General features: G+C 38.7%; 1 protein-coding gene across 1 annotated transcript in view; it reads left to right on the top strand.

Moving 5' to 3' along the window:
- tex264a (testis expressed 264, ER-phagy receptor a) overlaps positions 1-17,146 on the top strand; it is a 103,912-nt gene extending 86,766 nt beyond the window's left edge. The window contains exons 3-4 of the mRNA XM_047348901.1: positions 3,609-3,780; positions 16,031-17,146. Of these exons, the coding sequence (XP_047204857.1) occupies positions 3,609-3,780; positions 16,031-16,386 (528 nt within the window). The 3' untranslated portion in view covers positions 16,387-17,146. The remainder of the gene's footprint in view (positions 1-3,608; positions 3,781-16,030) is intronic.
- The last annotated feature ends 3,494 nt before the right edge of the window (positions 17,147-20,640 follow it).

Below are 20,640 nucleotides of genomic sequence, written 5' to 3'. Positions count from 1 at the left end.
ACCGGGCTGTATAAGCTTAATTGACATGTAACTCGCGTGGGTCTAATCGCAGGCAGCACTGTGATATCTATTTCCGTTCAGAGAGTACTGGATGCAATTCCCAACAACGATTTCTGAACTTCGGCTCTAAGGACCAAAATTGAAATGAAAGCTTGTTATTATTTGTCAAAACCTGCATGTGTTTGATTCAAGATAAGGCCTCAGTTTTCTCTCTGTTAGTTTTATTAAATGCTTTTTAGTTTAGTTACTTTTAAGCTCATGTATGGTTAATTAGCCGCACACTTACACAAACATCTGTTGTGTAGCCGTAAGCAACTTAAAACAACTAAACATGAATATTACTGCTTCGCAATCAATATTTCTACAGTGTTGGTTGGTAATGGTTTTCCTGCTTTGCTGCTCTTGAAAGTCCCGAAGTATTGAGGATGGGGGCCAGACAACAATGATTCAGATTTGGATGTACAGACAGGAATAACTATCCAGTGTATTCAACATTGTCCATATATTACAGGGTCTATACAACATGCAGTCAGCTTTGCTTTTGCTTCTTTTTTGTTCTTGAGTTACTCACTTTCTCTGCAGCATTAGTTATTTTTGTTGTAAGAGGCTGCCTCGTGTTGATTTTTTTTTTTGGGAGGGATTAGCTTCTGCTTCTTCCGTCATTCACTTTAGTACCTGCAGTCTTTTCAGTTCGTATTGTCTTGAGGCACAAACTGAAAGGACTGCACACACATAATCTGATGCTGTCACAAACATTTGTAAAACTTATCATTTTTGTTTAAAGATGAAAGGAGTTGAGCTCCTGTCCCACAAGTTATTAATTATTAGTGATAATTAGTAAAATCACTAAATGGAAAATCTACAGGTTGTCCTGCTACAGGGATTTATAAATATAGACACATGTCATTTGTAAGCAGATGAAACCGTATAGTGGTATAGATTGTGATTATATGAACAAGATACAGTTTTAATAAAGTAAATCTTTTCAGTAAGGCAAACACTAATCTTGCTCATATCCTATTTTCTTGTGTGTGTGTGTGTGTGTGTGTGTGTACCGGAATGCTTTTGTCTCAGGTTTCTGCTCATTACCTAACCAAGTTCAAGGAGATTGGTACTGATTTGCATTGGCAGACTCATAGCTTCAGGTTCCTACAGCAGCAGCCAGGTGATTCATATCATGCTCTACAAAACGTTGTACAAAAAGTAGATTAAAAGCAATCAATCCACCAGGCCACCTTGACCCACAGGAAATTGAGCTACGTGGCTGCTTTTAGCCTTTTTTTCCATAACTCCTGAGAATAAACACATTTGTCACACAAGCCATAGCAACAACTTAAGTATGTACAGTTACTTAACAAAAATGACCTGACATGTTAAAATCTCTGGTATTGCCTATTTTTCATAAGGTAAATATGGTAATCGCATACATATGTAACATCACAATGAAACATTAAATAAAAAACGCAAAGATGAGCAATATATATATGGTTTAAACAATATTTTAGAGATAGGGTGAGGAGCTTGGCCATATGGCAGGAGCTCCTAGTAGAGCTGCTGCTCCTCCACATCGAGAGGAGTCAGTTAAGGTGGCTTGGGCATCAGTTTCGGATGCCTCCTGGAAGCCTCCCTGGGAGGTGTTCCAGGCACGTCCCACTGGCAGGAGGCTCAGGGACTGCCCAGGACACGCTGGAGGGACTATGTCTCTCGGCTGGCCTGGGAACTCCTTGGGCTTCCCCTGGAGGAGCTGGAGAAGGTGTCTGGGGAGAGGGAAGTCTGGGTGTTTCTACTTAGTCTGCTGCCCCCACGACCCGGTACAGTATAAGCAGAAGAGTACGAATAATAATATAAAAAAAACTTAATGAAAATAGGTAAATGAACCAGTGAGGTAAAAATTAGCCTTATACTTTACTTTGCTTTGCCTCTCAAGCCTTGGTTCTGTATAACTTATTGATATTTTGAGATCACCATAACGACTGCTGTCTACTGCAGGAAGACCACTCATAAAGTGGTGGTTTTCCTGGAATAAATATAGTTTATAGAATTAAAAAAGTTCCACTTTAATGATGGCAGCTTCAACAGTCGTCCTTTTCTAGATTGGCACATGGATTTAAATAGAAGTGGAGCAGCTGAGTAGTATATTACAGAGAGAAATATCAATTCAGAGGCAGGAAAAACTACATCATAAAACATTTGACATCCTTTCTCCTTCTAGAAGAATATGCAGACTATAACCAGGTGTAAACATCTACCTCTGTCAGACAATGAATGAACATTGAATCCATTGTTAAGCCTTTTTTGTCATTTAGTCTGCTTTTGTCTCCAGTTAAAAGAGGAATCTGTCATTCTGTTACCAATCATAGCTCAGATTATCCTGCTTTTTTGCAGCTGTCCATTTATGGCTCACAGATAGCTCACTCTATTATACTTTTTCAACAATATAAAGGCACAAAATAATTATATGGGGCTTATTTTCCCCTTAATTCTGTATAGAAACCCTACAGCTTTACAAGAGTGTATAGAGCTTCAAACTTTCAGCCCAAAATAAACAGTTGATCGTTGGATATTGAAAAAGAATGAAACGAGATTTTATTCCGGTAGACTGTAATTTTTCATCAATAGACATCCAGATTGTGGGGCCAAGGTGGCTAAGACATAAACAATTCACATACCTTAGAGAGAGGATAAAATAAATGTATTTTCTTTACATCTGGGCCCATGTAAAAAGCATTTTAGGTGTATGTATGACAACAACTTCATAACTAATCCATAATTGCTCAGTGCTTGTAATAAACTGTCCAAGATGTAGCTGTTTTTTTCTGAGCATTGCATGGTCTGACCTCTGGTTGAACTTACTAGATTTCCTACTCCTGGAAATTTTAAATAATTAAGTTGAATACTTTTTGTGCCATTGTGAATACATTTTCTCACTGCAGGATGCTGAAAATTATGTGGAAATATTCTTATAAGCTTCCCCCACTGATAGGCAGCAACTATTTACCTCTTTCACACCTTGGCCGGTGGCTTCCGCTTTGACTTTTTTTACATCCCTAAGTGTCAGCAAACTGTAATTATTTCTAATTTTTTACATCTTCTTGCACTTTCTGGTGGTCACTGAATTACTTGCATCTGACTAGCAGTGTGTGTTTCATTTTTGCCAGCTTCCCCAGTAAGGATAGGGTTATATTTCCCATACAGGTTTTTTTAATTTGGCTTAGTTAGATCTGGTAAGGGACAAGGATATCTGTTATGCCCTGATTCATAAAACCTTTGAATTCAAAGAAAGGATGCCCTCTTTTTCTCAATGATTGTATTCCTGCCCGAGTTTGCAAACTTGAGGCATTTCTTTGAGCTAATGATCTGTGCACTGTCAATCATTCCTACACTTCAACACTTCAGAATTCATACTGATGACAGTTCCTTTGTTAGCTAGACAGACATGTCTACATTTGTTGCACAAAACCTTGCAAATCTCAGACAATAAGCAGGGATGTCCTCATGGTCTTAAAAGAAATAACATTAAATCAGTGAATCTGTGTGACGAAACTGAGGCAGTATCGTTCATCTCATCTCTTGTTTTCTGTCTGTTTTTTCCCTTTCCCTTTGTTCAGGAGAGGAAACTATTTGCCATCCCATTTATTGAGATCTGCCACTCAGATGTCATCAATTACATGGTTCCATTGTCTCGTCAGATGGACTTTTTCGTCCCAGAAATGACAGAGGAGCCCAAAACTGGCGTTAAAGACGAGGACTCTGATGAGGACAGAGGAACTGACATTACAGGTATACCGTCAGACATTTCAGATACTGTAAGTTATTGTGCAGGGGGAAACTGTATGGCATCAAGCAAAGATCTTTCAGTCTTTTTGTGCCTGACTGAAAGAAGTTTTGAAAACTGACGGGTAGAAGGATAGGAGTAAGTTATCTCACTGTGAAAATCTTGTTTTTGCTGACCTCCAGTGGTTTAGTTTTTCTCAGGTGTATGTCAGAGCTTCTGACAACACCCAAACACACCCATCCCTGAGAACTGAAATGACTTTACTCTTTTAACCACCGAAATAGACTTGTTCTGTCGTCTTGTTGCGCTACAACAAATCATTCTGAAACAGGTTTCTGGTTATCGTAAGAAGCAAACAAGGAGCATATATGTGCCAACTTTTATTATTTGACGCTGCTTGACTAGACCTCAGCCCCTGATCTCTCAGAGCAAGTGACATGAGTCTATAATTGTTCTGTCATTACAACTATGCGTCTCCATATGCAGTGTCCTCTCTGCTACCATCACGCTCAACTTGAAAGCTCGTGTTATGGCAGTATGGATTTTTTCAATGCACTGATTACAAAAGAAGGAAAGTAGTGTTGGGATAAAGTGAAAGGAGGTGGACCAGAAGAGTCTGCCTTAAGCTCTAAAATAAAGTGACATCTGGCAACTAAGATGGGCTAAAGTCCACTCTGAAGACAAATGCAGCAGGGATGTCTGCGGCAAAGTCACTGGCTTTACATTAAACTGAGGGCAAATTCTGGCTTTACAGTTGCAACAGTATTCACAATCCTTGAACCTGTTCACATTTTGCAGCGTCACAGTGACAAACTTTAATGTATTTTATTGGGATTTTATTTGATAGACCAACGCAAAGCAACAGGGTTTTCAGTTTTTTTTTTGCAAACATCTAAAAGTTGCTTTCACCCCCCTTTGCTTTGATACTCCCAAATAATCCAGCACAACCAACGGCCTCCAGACGTTGTTAGTAAGTAGAATACACCTATGTATAATTTTTAATCTAAGACATTGCAGCATTTCTGTGAAGTCCTTGGGGGTTTGATAGAGAACATCAGTGAACAAACAGCATGACGAAGAACAAAGAACACATCAGACAGGTCAGGGAGAAAGTTGAGGGAATATAATAAGCAGTTTAGGTTATTAAATAATACCCTAAGTTTTGAACATTTTACAGAACTTTGTTATATTCATCATTTGAATGTGGAGACAGTATAGCACACCTGCAAAGCAACCAAGACATGGCTGTCCACCTAAGCTGACAGCTCAAGCAAAGAGAGCATTAATCAGAGAAGCAGCCAAGATTCCCAAGAGATCCAAAGCTCAGGTGGGAGAATCTGCCGACATGACAACTATTAGTCATGCACTCCAAACATCTGGCTTGTATGGAAGGGTGACAAGAAGAAAACCACTGTTGAAAGAAAGCCATGCAGAGTCGCAGTTAAAGTTTTCCTCAAGCTATGTAGGGACACAGCAAACATGTGGAAGAAGAATTGCACATCATCCACCACCTGGTGAAACATGGTGATGGCAGCGTCATGCTGTGGAGATAATTTTCTTGTGGCTGGGACAGGAGATGCTGGTCCGAGTTGATGAGGACATGGATGAAGTTATATTAATAGAAATGTCCTAATATAAAAAAGCCTGTTGGAGGTGGCAAAAGACTTGACTGGAGGTTCAAGACACTTAGCATACAAACAGAGCAACAATGAGAGGATTTAGAGCAAAGCATATTCCTGTGGTGTCAGATTGGCCTAGTCAAAGTCCAGACCCAAATCCAGATGAGAATCTATGGCAAAACTTGAACATTGTTCACAAATCTCTCTATCTCACCTGACTAAGACATAGCTAAAACGTCCTGCAGCTGTAAATACTTCAAAAGGTGGTTGTACAAAATATTGACACTGAGGAACTAAATACAAATCCATTCCACACTTTTCAGATTTTTATTTATGTAATTTATAAAAAACAGGTAATTTTCCATCCACTTCACAACTGTGCACTTCTGAGTGTTGGCCTATCACATGAAAGTGTAAAGAAATACATTAAAGTTTGTGGTTGCAACATGAAAAATGTGAAAAAGATCAAGGTGTATGAACACATTTTTGCAAAGCACAGTAGATTATTTTTTAGCACCCCTGCACTGGTAAAAATAGATTGATTATTGATTTGCTCTTCAACAAATGAAAACATTGATGGGAAAAATTTGAAACTAGTCCAGCAAAGAATTTTGTTTTGGATATCTAAAAATCTCATCAAGTGAAAACACATTTGTAATGATCTTTTCATTTCTTAACATGAACCCACACAAATAACTGCACTCTCTCGCATCTACATGTGCATTTTTCTCAGACTTTTCTCTACTTTATGTGTTGTTTTCTGGAGAGTCTTTAAAACACATTTCTGTCTCTTTGAGTATCATGGGTTAAATGTTATTCAGTGACTTTCTGTTGAATTTAGGAAATGAATCAAATCTCTGTCCCGACAGTCCTCACAAAGCTACAACTTATTTATTTTTTTAAAATATATTTTTTCAGCCCTAGAGGCCTTTATGTTTCATTTTTCGACAGTAGGTAGACAGGAAAGAGGGGCAAAGAGAGAGGGTGAGACATTGAGTCCGGGACTCAAACCCATGACGGCGCATCGAGGACTATAGCCTCTATGTGGTTGCGTGCTTAACCCTTACACCAACAGGACTGCGTCCCAGCCGCAACTCTAATACAAAACATATGACAAAAAGATTCCCTCACAAACTTGACATCTGTAGTCAGTTTTCTTTGCTACACAAATTGTGTAAAACATTTTTTGCAAGTAGAAATCTAACACAATGTAGTATTACTGAGACACTTATACACAATAGCTGTTGTTGCTCTGCTGAGCCCATGGATGTTAATACTATCTTTGAGCCAGTGGTGCTATTTGCCTGGGGGGGGCTTGAATTTCGACGGTAAAACCAGTTTTGCATTTCATCTGCTCAGCACTGATTCTGAAGTTATGCCTAAAACTAAATATTGACTTAAATCTCAGTATGTCTTCACTCAACTTTCTGAATCAGTTCACATCTCTGCACAGTTTATGCACAAAGCACAGCAGCAGTGGTTACCCCCCTAGGAACCTGAGAGTAGTCAACATAAACCACAAACAATAGAAATGAGCAATGTTGTCATTAAACAACATAGATCTCACTGGCAGATCTAAATGGGCCAATGGTCAAATTTCCCAGCTGACATGCTGCTGGGAATGCTGCGCTAACCTCGCCCACCAGGTGGCAGGTGTTGCTCAGCAGTAGTATCAGTTTGTGCAATTCTAGTATCCCAAACGACTACTTTAAGAGTGATCTGTGTTGGCTATTACATTTCACATGTTAGGAATTCCCAGTAAGAATGCCAGTGTTGTATCCAGTCTGTTGGCTGGAGTCTCCATGTAGCAGAAGTCCACACCTGACAAAGGCAAGGCTGCTCAAGGCTCCAAATGTGTTTTGAATACAAGGGGCGACAAAATAAATTTAGCATTGTTTTTTTTTTTTTTTCTCACAGAGAGATGACGTTAATATGACATTTAAATCTCTCAACATGTTGGTTAATAGGATAAAATCTGTGCAACATTTAAAATGTATAATATTTAAACTTTAAATGTTAAGCTGTTTAAATGCAGATGTTTTTATTCAAAAGGGTGCAAACATGTGCAACGCATAACAAAATAAAAGCTCTGCTCCCAAATGAAGAACAAGACAGATGTGACATTAGCTAGGACACACATTGAGGCATGGCCGGGTATCACATTCTCGCTGTATGATAACGTTAAGTAAAAATACCACATTTTAATGTTTTTAAGGTATTTACCCAGCAATTTAAGATAAAAGAGTTTGACTTGATCTAATAGCTATTATTTAAAAATGTTTACCAGCTCTATTTTAAAAGCATAATCTGCATTGGAATGATAAACAGAGGTGGGTAGTAACTAGTTACATTTACTCATTAAAAAAATGTGCTTCTAGGAGTGTCCAGCTTTAGCAGCTAATAGTGCTTTTTATTACCTCTTTATCACAGCGCAGGCTGTTTATCTCCCTTTGTCTACAATGTTTCACCCAAGTACTGAGCAATCTAAAAGGATCAATATCAAATGAAATAAACAGTTTTTAAGCTGTTTTGCCTTATTCTTAAGCACCTTGTCTTCCTGCTTTAAACCTGCAGGTTTGCCCCATGTTTCACCGTGAGACCACCTCAAACCAGGGGTAATTTTCACTGGTCCAGTGAGATTTGGAAGGCTAAGCCCTGTAGTGGTTTGCTCCATGGAGTCGCAGAGGGAGCCTTATTGGATTTCTGGAAGGGACTGTGGAGATGGTTTTGGCTCTGGCCTTCACCGCTTTGCCTGTCCTTGTTCTGGTGGTGGAACAATATATTTCAGCATGAGTAAATTCTTTTTTTAATCCATAGGCTCTGAGAGTTTTCTGCAAAAAAAATAAACACAGTAGGCAACCTAGAGGGACATTTTAGAAAAATAATAGAGAAGCGGTGTCTCTGGGGGAGAGCCAAAATCAAACCTACAGATTCCGTTGGTATGTCCAGCCTTATCACGATAGCAAGAAGTTGATAACTTTTTAGTTCTGTGCTTTATTTAAAAAATCTCAGTTCATTCTATTTGAAATGTTAGATATGCCTCACATCCCAGAAGATAATACAGGAAAAATATTGTGGTGTGATAAAGGCCTGTTGTATGTTTGGTGGATGCTTTTGATTTTAAGGAACTTTCTGGCAGTATTTATAAAAAATGAATAGTCAAGCATTTTTTTTCCCTAAATTGTCTTCTTAAGTGTTTAAATTTGCATAATTTCAAACAGAAGAAACATACCTCTATGTTTGTAGTACAGTACAGGATTATCCCAATAAATCAAAATGTCACAGAAAAGTAATGTTTTTTCAGTCATTTAATTCATAACCTGAAATTCATGTATCATATAGATTAAATTCACAGAGTGATCTATTTCAAGTGTTTCTTGTTAATTTTAATAACTATAAGGCTAATGAAAATGCAAAATCTTGTGCCTGAGAAAAATCAAATATTTAGGACCGATAAGAAATTTATTGTATACAAATATGTTATAACTACAGTATTACTTAAAGAATCAGGGGGCATTTTGCATTTTTTTCATTGGATTTTATTTTATTTAACCTTTATTTAACCAGTCATAACAGTTGAAGGGCTCAGCTCATGCTCACATTGACAAAAGTACTGTATCAATGGTTTGATAAGTAAACTTGTCTTAAGGAGATAAGCTGTGTTTTCAGAGGTTAAAGCTCTTCTGTTGGAAGACATGTGTGCGCAGGTTAAATGTCTGTGCTTTTTCAGCCTCAGACACAACTGAGCTTTCTTAATGGGAGGCAGATCAATTAGTGGAGCTAAACTCAGCCTGACAAGCCAGCTGTGGAAATCGCACTTCGCCACCTGCAGGTTTATTAAATACTTTTCTTGGGAACATCCAGACTTAATGTCTGTTTCTAAATTGTTGTAATTAGCATAAGTAGCCCTAGCATACATCTGCATCCAGCGACGATGAGGCCAGTCCCTTCACCATGGCTCAGCAGCTATGGGGAATTGATACGATCATGTAAGCATGGCTGCATCAGCTCAAATAAGAAACATACCTTTTCGGTTATTGCAGCTTCCCTAGTGAGTCCAAATTGGTTTTAATTTCTTGTTTAGCATCTACGCTGCTGATGAATCAACAGTTGTTTCAGTAAATTCTGTAAAGCTTGGTCAAAAGGTCATCCGTGGCAGTTTGGGTTAAGGTGATGAAAGATAATGGCAAAGAAATGTTTAAATGTGTTAAAAATAAGATAAAACATGGAACATGCTGTTTGAACTGCTGATGATTCTGCAATACCTTCTAGTTGTATGAAAGCTCACATTGATTTCACACTGAACTACCTGTATTTGCTTTAAGTTGAATGGGCTCTTTGCAGTTAAATATACAAATAATTTCAAAACTAGGGCAACAAACACAACACATGATGGACAATGGTTCTTTACTCAGAAATCGTTCTTTACTCGTGTTGCTTTGAGTTACATTTTCTGGTTTCTTCTGGGTTTTCATGTGTTTAAATCACTGACAACTGTTTAAACAACTTAGATTTTATAAACACATCAGCATTTTCTTGACACAAAGCTTTAGTTCCTGAGTTTGTTCTCTTGTTGTTGTTTTATTGCTTCAGGACTTTTGGGCTATAATGTGTTCCAGCACCTGGGAATTTAGACAGCTTGAAATAAATGTAAGAAATGACTGTCTTGCACTGAGTTTGCAGAATATTTCGAATAAGCTTCACTGGTTTGGCTTCTAGCTTAGACCACCATCACCCCCGACAGTATGTTTCTTTAAAATATGATTATTATTTGTCACACTTTGCTTGATATGGTGGGTTTGTTTTGTAATTGGGTGTTGAGTTGTATGTGGTATCTTGATGCAGAACAAATTCACCTCTGGGTCTAAACAAAGGTACCTGTACCTGGAAGGACAAATACTCTGTTAGAAACAATAGACATCCTGCACATGTTTATTTAATGACATTTTGCAGAGACGTTCAAACAGTTAAAACGATTTGAAAACTTTTTTGTACAATTTGGGGTGTTTTTGTTCTCATAGCATGCTGACCTTGAGTAAAAATATCACAGTATGATGATATTGCGACAAACATTTAAGACAAAAACATATCATAAGTTCTTTTAACTAAAACAGAAAAGCTACCATTACTCCTCCTGATGCTAAAATAATATACCATATTGTTAATGACAGTAATATTATTTATTTATAAAAAAAAATGTATTTTGTAGTTTGACACACATTTCCAAAAGTACAGAAATAACGCCCATTTAAATTAGTAGTATTTTCCAATAGCTTCTGATGCAGAATGCTATAGTGTTTCTGTTTGTATAGTAGCTGTTGTTTACTGATTAATTAGTCAGGCGCTCTGCATTCAGCTGCTCAACAGACAGGGCTGATTGTAGCTTTCCAACTGTAAAACAGCTACCTAAATGAGATTGATGGGTGGCACTAGTTTTAGTTTCAACGGCATTTTTTTGTACAGGAAATATTTGACCTTCTTATAATAGGCAAAAGTGTAGAGATAATTTTTTAGGCAGCTGACCAATATTACACAGCAACAGGTGTGGGAGGGGTAGTGCTTCGTTACTCAATGCTCCAGTGACTCTAACGCCTTCTTTAGCGTCTCATTAAGAGGACTTTGACCCCCAGCAAAGGTTTGATGGAAGATTTTTGCGCTTTTAAAAAAATAACCGTTTAAAACCTTGATATACTTTGCTAACAGTAACCAGTCCGTGTCTTTTTTTATAACTGGTTTCACAGCCCCGCTACCTAGTAGAACTCATAGGACATATTACCAGATTTAAACAAATGGTGTTTTACACAGAAATCCCTCAGTGAGAATACCCTTAACGCTCCTTCCTCTGGGTTGGTCTTTATAAACACGATGATCTATCTAATTTATGCATTTCATGTTGGACTTGTTTCACCATCCACTCAGAAGCTGATTCTCCAGACTCTCAACATGTCTCAGCTGTTTTTGTACCTAATTACTTCCTTAAAAAAATCTTTTCCTCTGTTTCAGCAGTTTGAAGAACAAGACCTTGATTCGTTACTAATAATCCCTATGGGCCCAATTTAGCCACTAATTCAGGCAAATGTTATCCAAAAGACTTCAACGAGCTTCTACCGCTACACACATTTTAGGGTTTGCATGCTGCTGTTGAAAGTGTTAAGTTGTCTACTGTGCCAAGGCTCTTCCTTGGTGGTGCTGTCCAAAAGAAATTACCCTAAAAAGGCTAATTAAAACCGCTAAAAGTCCTTACATTTCAAAGTTACCTTTTATTTTAAAATGAGTTCATGCAAATGGGACTGGGAACGGAACACAACCTATCCACATGCCCTCCCGGAGGTTTTGTTCGGACTTGCAGCCCAATCAGCCGATATTATAAATAACCTACATAAAGTTCACATGCACACTTCCGGCAGGATCACATCTGCTGGACGTGATAATTAAATTGGTGGAGATTCAAACAAACTTAAAGAAATGGCTGACCTTAGGGAGCATCTCGGAGACTCCCTGTTTATTGTATTTCTGTCCCTTAATGATGCATTTCATTGCCAGCCCAGGCGGACGTGCGCCTGATGCTTATTGGGAATGGAAAAGCAGAAAGAAAAGGATGAGCATGGTGTCCGGTGGGAGAGCAAAGTCAAGTCAGAACTTATCTGTCAAACACATCTATATATACATCTATATATATAGATATATATATATCTATATCTTTATGTACAGGTCCTTCTCAAAAAATTAGCATATTGTGATAAAGTTCATTATTTTCCATAATGTCATGATGAAAATTTAACATTCATATATTTTAGATTCATTGCACACTAACTGAAATATTTCAGGTCTTTTATTGTCTTAATACGGATGATTTTGGCATACAGCTCATGAAAACCCAAAATTTCTATCTCACAAAATTAGCATATCATTAAAAGGGTCTCTAAACGAGCTATGAACCTAATCATCTGAATCAACGAGTTAACTCTAAACACCTGCAAAAGATTCCTGAGGCCTTTAAAACTCCCAGCCTGGTTCATCACTCAAAACCCCCAATCATGGGTAAGACTGCCGACCTGACTGCTGTCCAGAAGGCCACTATTGACACCCTCAAGCAAGAGGGTAAGACACAGAAAGAAATTTCTGAAGGAATAGGCTGTTCCCAGAGTGCTGTATCAAGGCACCTCAGTGGGAAGTCTGTGGGAAGGAAAAAGTGTGGCAGAAAATGCTGCACAATGAGAAGAGGTGACCGGACCCTGAGGAAGATTGTGGAGAAGGGCCGATTCCAGACCTTGGGGGACCTGCGGAAGCAGTGGACTGAGTCTGGAGTAGAAACATCCAGAGCCACCGTGCACAGGCATGTGCAGGAAATGGGCTACAGGTGCCGCATTCCCCAGGTCAAGCCACTTTTGAACCAGAAACAGCGGCAGAAGCGCCTGGCCTGGGCTACAGAGAAGCAGCACTGGACTGTTGCTCAGTGGTCCAAAGTACTTTTTTCGGATGAAAGCAAATTCTGCATGTCATTTGGAAATCAAGGTGCCAGAGTCTGGAGGAAGACTGGGGAGAAGGAAATGCCAAAATGCCAGAAGTCCAGTGTCAAGTACCCACAGTCAGTGATGGTCTGGGGTGCCGTGTCAGCTGCTGGTGTTGGTCCACTGTGTTTTATCAAGGGCAGGGTCAATGAAGCTAGCTATCAGGAGATTTTGGAGCACTTCATGCTTCCATCTGCTGAAAAGCTTTATGGAGATGAAGATTTCATTTTTCAGCACGACCTGGCACCTGCTCACAGTGCCAAAACCACTGGTAAATGGTTTACTGACCATGGTATCATTGTGCTCAATTGGCCTGCCAACTCTCCTGACCTGAACCCCATAGAGAATCTGTGGGATATTGTGAAGAGAACGTTGAGAGACTCAAGACCCAACACTCTGGATGAGCTAAAGGCCGCTATCGAAGCATCCTGGGCCTCCATAAGACCTCAGCAGTGCCACAGGCTGATTGCCTCCATGCCACGCCACATTGAAGCAGTCATTTCTGCCAAAGGATTCCCGACCAAGTATTGAGTGCATAACTGTACATGATTATTTGGAGGTTGACGTTTTTTGTATTAAAAACACATTTCTTTTATTGGTTGGATGAAATATGCTAATTTTGTGAGATAGGAATTTTGGGTTTTCATGAGCTGTATGCCAAAATCATCCGTATTAAGACAATAAAAGACCTGAAATATTTCAGTTAGTGTGCAATGAATCTAAAATATATGAATGTTAAATTTTCATCATGACATTATGGAAAATAATGAACTTTATCACAATATGCTAATTTTTTGAGAAGGACCTGTATATCAAAGCTTGATCGGGTATTTATGAATGTGATGGAAACATTTTCCTGGTTTTCTTCACACTCTTTTCTTCCTCCTCTCTCTATTCAAAGAGACCAATGGAGGTGTGATCACTCAGTGATATTTGTTGTGTAGGTGGCAGGTATGATGTGCTCCTTGCATTTCCCAGAGCTGACACCTACTCTACTTTCATTTGCAATTTTAGAAAGGCCTCATATTTTTGATTTATCAGCTTAACTCTGTTTATCTCTCTCCAGGCTGTGGATTCGTTGGACACAATTTATTTGCAACTTCCTGTTAATTCTCCATACTGTCAACTCTTTTGCAGTTTTTCCAGCTGTGAGAATTTCAGCAATAACAATCTGGACTAATTTGCTTAGATGAAAAGAAAAACTTTGGCTAGGGGTGATTAAAGATGATTGGCTCACAGTGAAATATAGATCAAAGGCCAGAAACATTTAGGCTTAGATGGAAAGCATTAGCAAACTGAACATATCTGTGAGGAAATTTCCATCTATTAAGCAAATGGATGCTCTCTATGATTCCAGATAAGCAAAGTGCAGCAGACAAGCATGGCTGCAGTCAGCTGCCGAGAATGAAAAATGCAATAAAACTAAAAAAATGTAAAACACATTAATGAGACATTGGGGACTCTTTAAAGAACATCTCCTTTCCTTACATTCCCTTAAATGGTTTCACATAGTCTTGTAATAACAGCCAGAAACGTCAATGTATTTTGTTGATTTTATGTAATAAACCAAGAAGGTTGTGAATAATTGTGAAGCGGAAGGCAAAAAAAAGAAAATCTGTTATGCATTTGTTTTCAGCACTGCTGAGTCAATACTTTGTGAAGCACCATCTTGCTGCAGTTACAGCTTCACGTCTTTGGAGTTATGTCTCTACCAACTTCGCACAGAATTCAAACCTTTGTCGACTCTTTTTTGCTAAATTGCTTAAGCTCATTCATATTGGACTGAGAGCATATTTGAACATCAATTTACAAGTCACAGCACAGATTTTCAATGGGACTGAAGTCTGGATTTTGACTGGGCCATTCTAAGTTTTTAGTTGGCTGTGATCCAAACCAGTTCCATTGGAGCTTGTGTTGAATATTTAATGTTGTCTTCCTGCTGGAAGGTGAATCTCCGCCCCATTCTCAAGTCTTTTGCACCCTCTATTTGGTTTTTTTGCCATTTATTCAGCTCCCTCCATCTTCCCATCAACTCTACACATTTCCCTGTCTTTGCTCAGAATAATACTCCCCACACTATGATGCTATCATGGGTGATGTGCAGTGTTACTTTCTGCCACACAAATTGTTTTGTATGTTGGCCGAAAAGTTCAATTTTGGTCTTTTTCCGACCAGAGCACCATCTTCCACATGTTAGCTGTGTCTCCTACATGGCTTGCTTCTCTGGCAAGTTCTCTCCTTCCCTGGCCTTTCAGTTTAGGTGTACAGCCATGTCTTTGTAGGTTTGCAGTTGTGTCCATTGTCTTTTTCAATTTCAGGTGACGAATGAGATGTTGAAACTTCTCCACAGCTTTATTCCTGACCTGTCTGTTGTGGTCCTTGGTCTTCATGATGCTGTTTGTTCACTGAAGATCTCTAACAAACCCCTGAGGCTTTCATAGAACAGCTGGATTTATACTGGGATTAAATGACAACAGTTCTAACGTCTATTGGTTAAACTGGGTTGTTTTTAGGGGTTTTAGTGTAATGGGCATTAAATACAAATGCATTCCAAACATTTTTGATTTCTGTTTATAAATATTTTGAAAACCATGTATTGGTGTCTTACTTCCCATTTATGCACTACTTTGTGTTAATCTGTGACACAACATATCACATATAATCCCAAAACAATGGGATTATGTGTTTGTGTCTATAATGAAATGTGAAACATTTTGAAGCACCATAAATGCTTTTACAAAGCTCTTTCTGTAATTTTGAATTCCTAACACCAATAATATCTATTTTATCCTTATGTAAAAAATGATATTATATGCATGTATTTTATATCTACACAGAATTAGCTTTAGAAGCATGTTCTTGGTCAGATATAAATCATTTGGTCCAAATATCATAGCAATTAGACACCCACGGTGGGATTCTAATAAAATGCTGATATTTTATCTTTGGCCAAAGGTCCACATTTAATTTATCGCAGCATCTACTTGATAAATTGGCACAAATTTCCTGATTCTGACAACTTGAAATTAGCCTGCTTTGCCTCTTCTCATTTCAGTTTTTATCAGATTTGCACATCAGTTTCTAACAGTCCCCATTTTATCCCTCTGAATTTTAAATGACTGCAGGTGCAGATTCCCACAGTGATGTAAGCTCAGTAAGCGGCGGTGTGCCATGGGACAGCAGGGAGACATCCCTGGCAGCATCCACGGCCGCCTCTCTGGCCTCCTCTCTGCCCCTGAGAGACATAATGGACTCAAACGAAGACAGTAAGCCTATGGATTACAGCGAAAGAGGTTCGAATGACTCTGTGGGCAGCGGCTCGTCCTTCGAAGAACTTGACATGGACCAGGAGGAGCTGGAGGATGGAGAAGAGACAGAGGATGGGAAGGAGAAAGGCTCCCCTGAAAAAAAAGAGGAAGGAGCTGGAGAAGAAGTTGGACTGGTTGCTAAGAAGAAGCCCCTGGGAGACGGAGAGAAGTAGTAAGGACGCTGAATAAATAAGGGACGTTGCCATGTGACTGGCATGCTAGAGTGTTTCTCAGCTGGGCAGTTGTTGGTTGTCTGTCAAAGTTGTTGTTGGATCTAATGCTGTTCATGTCCCTACCAACACCACATTTTTCTGCACCTTCTAACGAAGCCTGTACGTTTTCTTTAACATAATCTCCGACATTAGAAGTAAGCCAAGATTGTGTGCTTAAATGCTGCCAGTACAAAAAAGTTAATGATGTGCTGCAAGAAGAGGTTTCATTTCAGTGAAGTTCAAACAGTATATTTTTGTGTGACTCTTGGTTCCAGGTCCAAGTTCTACAAGTATTTGTCTCAGATTTTTGGAACATTGGTTAAAAAAAAGTACATAAGCTGATGCTGCTGAAGGGATTAGACCCTTTTTTTATTTCAATGAAGAATTTTTTTAATCTGAGGCAATAAACAACTTTTTCACTTCACCACCAGGAATAAAACCTAAAATTCAACCATGTAATGTTTTATTTGAGAGTGTACAGGACATTTAATCATCTCTCTGTACTCAGATAATTGCTTTTTAATGCAATTTGTCTTTCTTTACATGGGTTTTTAACCCACTCGTCACCTAGTTTATGTTCTTCCTGAGGTAGTCAGAATCCACCTTCTATTAGAAACTAGGTGTGATCTCTTTGTAAGATGATATTGTAAAGGAAATGTAGAGATGTATTGCCATGTTTGTGTCTCTTTGTGTTGAATAAAATTTTCAAATGGAAGGTTTACCTACATATCATAAATTTGTGTCTCTCGCACACACAGACACACACACACACACACACACACACACACACACACACACACACACACAAAGTGAGACGCTGACACTTTTTTCTTCACAGATACCTGTTTGAACGCACTTCAATTTCAAGATCTCAAAGACAGAGCATCTTCCCGGTGTGTGGTTTGATTTCCAATGCAACAGGCGCATAATTTTGTCTCCGGTCTGAGGAAATTCTTATTTAACTGCATCTCAACATTTACAGGAGATGTAACCAAGTGTGGGTGGCAGCGATTTTCACATGCCACTGACGAGTGAGCAAGCTGCTCATAAGTTATTAGGCTTGCTCCTGGAGGTTGGCGGTTTTCAAGGTTTCACAATGAAATGATTGCTAGCATTGCTGTTTTGTTTGGGCTTAGATAGGCAAACAGAAGCTGAACAAATGGCAACTATTAGAACTAATGATTTGTTAATGAAAGTTAACTCAGCTGGTCTTTGGAGTGCAAATTCCTGTGTGCATTTAATGAAATTAATTTGAAAAAGTGTGGGAAGCAAAATGATGATGTGGAATGTTAGTACAAGATGCCACTATAATTTAGTTTTGTGTAACTTGTCCGACCTGCTAAAATAAGATATTTTCTCACACTATAAAAAGACATAACCTTTTTTCTGGTAGTTTTACATCAAATCAGATATAATATTAAACTTTAACTGTTGTAGATAATTCAGGATTACTGAAATTGTTTCTATTTGCTAAATGCCAGAATCATGTAATATTGATTTTGCTTTTGAGTAATGGCTTCTTCCTCCCTGAGTGGCATTACAGCCCATGTGGGTACAGTACTAGATTCCCTGTGGATAATGGGAGTCTCTTACCAGTATCAACCAGCATCTTCACTAAATCTCCTGCTTTTGTCCTCTGGTTCATCTCTGGGACATGGATCCTGTCTACTCTCTGAGCGGTTTGATTGCTGGACATTCCCATGCTGTTTGTACTCGCATATAAAAATGGCACCTTCAGGCATCTGCAAATTTTACCTGATGATTAAAGCAGACTTGTGGAGGCCCACAATACTCATACCTAGGATTATTTTTTTTTTCAACAATTTCACACAAGAAAGCAGTGTGTTTGAAATGTTCCCTTGAAATAGATCCACATCTGTGCCTCCTATTAACAAATCTTGTGAATTAACTTACAAAGCCATGACATAATTATTTAGGCTTTCCCAAATGTTTTTGAGGGGATAGTACTCATAGTGTATGTCATCTTCTGAATTTTAAGAAAGTAATCTACCTTTTGTTTTCACAAATCTAAAGCTGTTTTAAAGAGCCATTTGTCATTATAAAGTAATTTAGTCCAGGTTTGACTAGTCTGTATATTGGACTTTTCATGTGTGTCTCAATCTGAGGAAGTCCCGGTGCCACATTTGTCCAATCTAAGCATTTTTAGATTTTTATATAGAGATAATGCAGTCCAGAGTCATTTAAAAAGCTAGCCCTTTAAACTGAAATTTGCTGGAAGATAGTTTCTGTTGTTTGTAAATCACTCGCATCAAAACCTGCCTGTGGTGTGTTCTCCGCAGCAGGTGTATTGAATTAAATAAAGGAGCACATTTTTTTTTGCAGTTAGTACTTTTAGGATTGGATTCTGATTAGTGTTAAGTGTGAATTTGACTATATGGTTGGATTGAAATAACATGTATTGGTTTCAGTTAATTTTGGACCAAATTGGATTGTATAGAATTGAATGTGAATTGTTTGTCTTGTAAAGTGCCCTGTAAAGACATTTGTGAGTTGATGCTATGTAAATAAACTGAAATTAAGGTTATTGCTTTAAAAGTCATGGGGTTGTTAAAGATCTATTTATTGAGTTTTGTCTTGTGGCACCCTTTTTGGCTAATAATTTTTAAAAGTGTGGCTCAGTTAGTTTTCATGGTGATTATTAGCCACTTTGATAAAGGTTTCTTCATAGTGAGTCATACACTGCCAGTGGAAGAAGATCTGGAAGATTACATTGGGAGTTACATCACTCCAGTTGTTTCTCTGATAACCAACTACTGGTAACATTTTGTCTGCTTAGTCTCTCTCTGCCGAGGTATGATGGGTCTGCAGGGACAGATGCCCTAACCACATGTCTGTTGCACTTTCAGTTTTGATCCTGGCACCCCCGACCTCTGTCCGGAGGCAAATGCGTAAAGCAGTGTGAATGAGGGAAAGCGATGACACAGCGGGTCAACTGCTGATTTAATTAATCGTGAATCTCACATGCGAGTCATGCAGCTTCCTGGGCATACTTATTATTGCCCTCCCATGGTGTTGATTATTAATGTGCAGTACCTTGTAAAAGTATTCATGCCCCTTCAGGTTTTTTCATATTTTGCCACATTAGAACCACAAACTTCAATGCATTTGATGAGGCTTTTATGTGCTAAACCAACACACAGTAGCACATGATTGAGAAGTGGAAGGGAAATGGTGCATGGTTTTCAATATTTATTACAAATAAAGTGGAAAGTGCAGCCTTCAATTTGATACCCCCAATTAAAATTCATACATCCATTGTCTATACCTGCTTATCTGTAGGGGGCTGGGGCCTATCTCCAGCGGTCATTGGGCGAGAGGCAGGGTATACCCTGGACAGTTTGCCAGACACAAGTGACAAACAACCATGCATACACAAACACACACACACACAATAACAATTTAGAGAGACCAAAAACAAGCATGTTTTTGGAAAGTGGGAGGAAGCTGGGAAGAACCCACACCTGGATTGGGGGAGCATGCAAACTCCACGCAGGAAGAGCTTGAGTCTGGAGCTGATGGTCCCCTTCAAGGAGGACAACCATCCTAAACATACAGCCAGAACTGTAATGGAATTGTTAGATCAAGGTATATTCATGTATTAATATGGTACAATGTTTAAACCTGAATCAAACTAAGAATGCATGACAAGACTTAAAAACTAATGTTCACAAACATTCTCCATACAGTTTGACTGAGCCAGAGCTATTTTTGTAAAGAAAATGGTCAAAGGTTTCATTCTGTATGTTAAACGCTGGTACAGAGATACCTCAAAAGACTTTCTATCTCTAACTTTAGCAAAATAGGGTTCTACAGAGTACTCACTCGGAGGGGCTAAATACAAATGCATGCCACACTTTTTAGATTCTTATTTGTGAAAATATAAATCATGCGTCATTTTCTCTCCACTTCACAACTATGCACTAATTTGTGTTAGTCTATGTAATCCTAATAAAATTAACTGAAAAGTGTGGTTGTAACGTCACAAAATAATAGTTTAAATACAATACAAATTCATGGAAAGAGAGCAAATAGATCTCAGCAGTACAGTGTCTCCGAAGCTGCTAAAGACAGGGGTCGCAGTTCCCTGTGCGCATCACGGTGTCATCTGGGAGAGACCTCACAGTCTTCCTGTGCCGTGTCACAACTTGTCTTCTGGACAACAAAGACATTTACACCACTCTCGATAATAAGTCT

Source organism: Girardinichthys multiradiatus, chromosome 20 (assembly GCF_021462225.1).
Source record: "Girardinichthys multiradiatus isolate DD_20200921_A chromosome 20, DD_fGirMul_XY1, whole genome shotgun sequence".
In the NCBI taxonomy this organism is placed as follows: domain Eukaryota; kingdom Metazoa; phylum Chordata; class Actinopteri; order Cyprinodontiformes; family Goodeidae; genus Girardinichthys; species Girardinichthys multiradiatus.
This window is presented reverse-complemented; position numbering and strand designations above follow the sequence as displayed.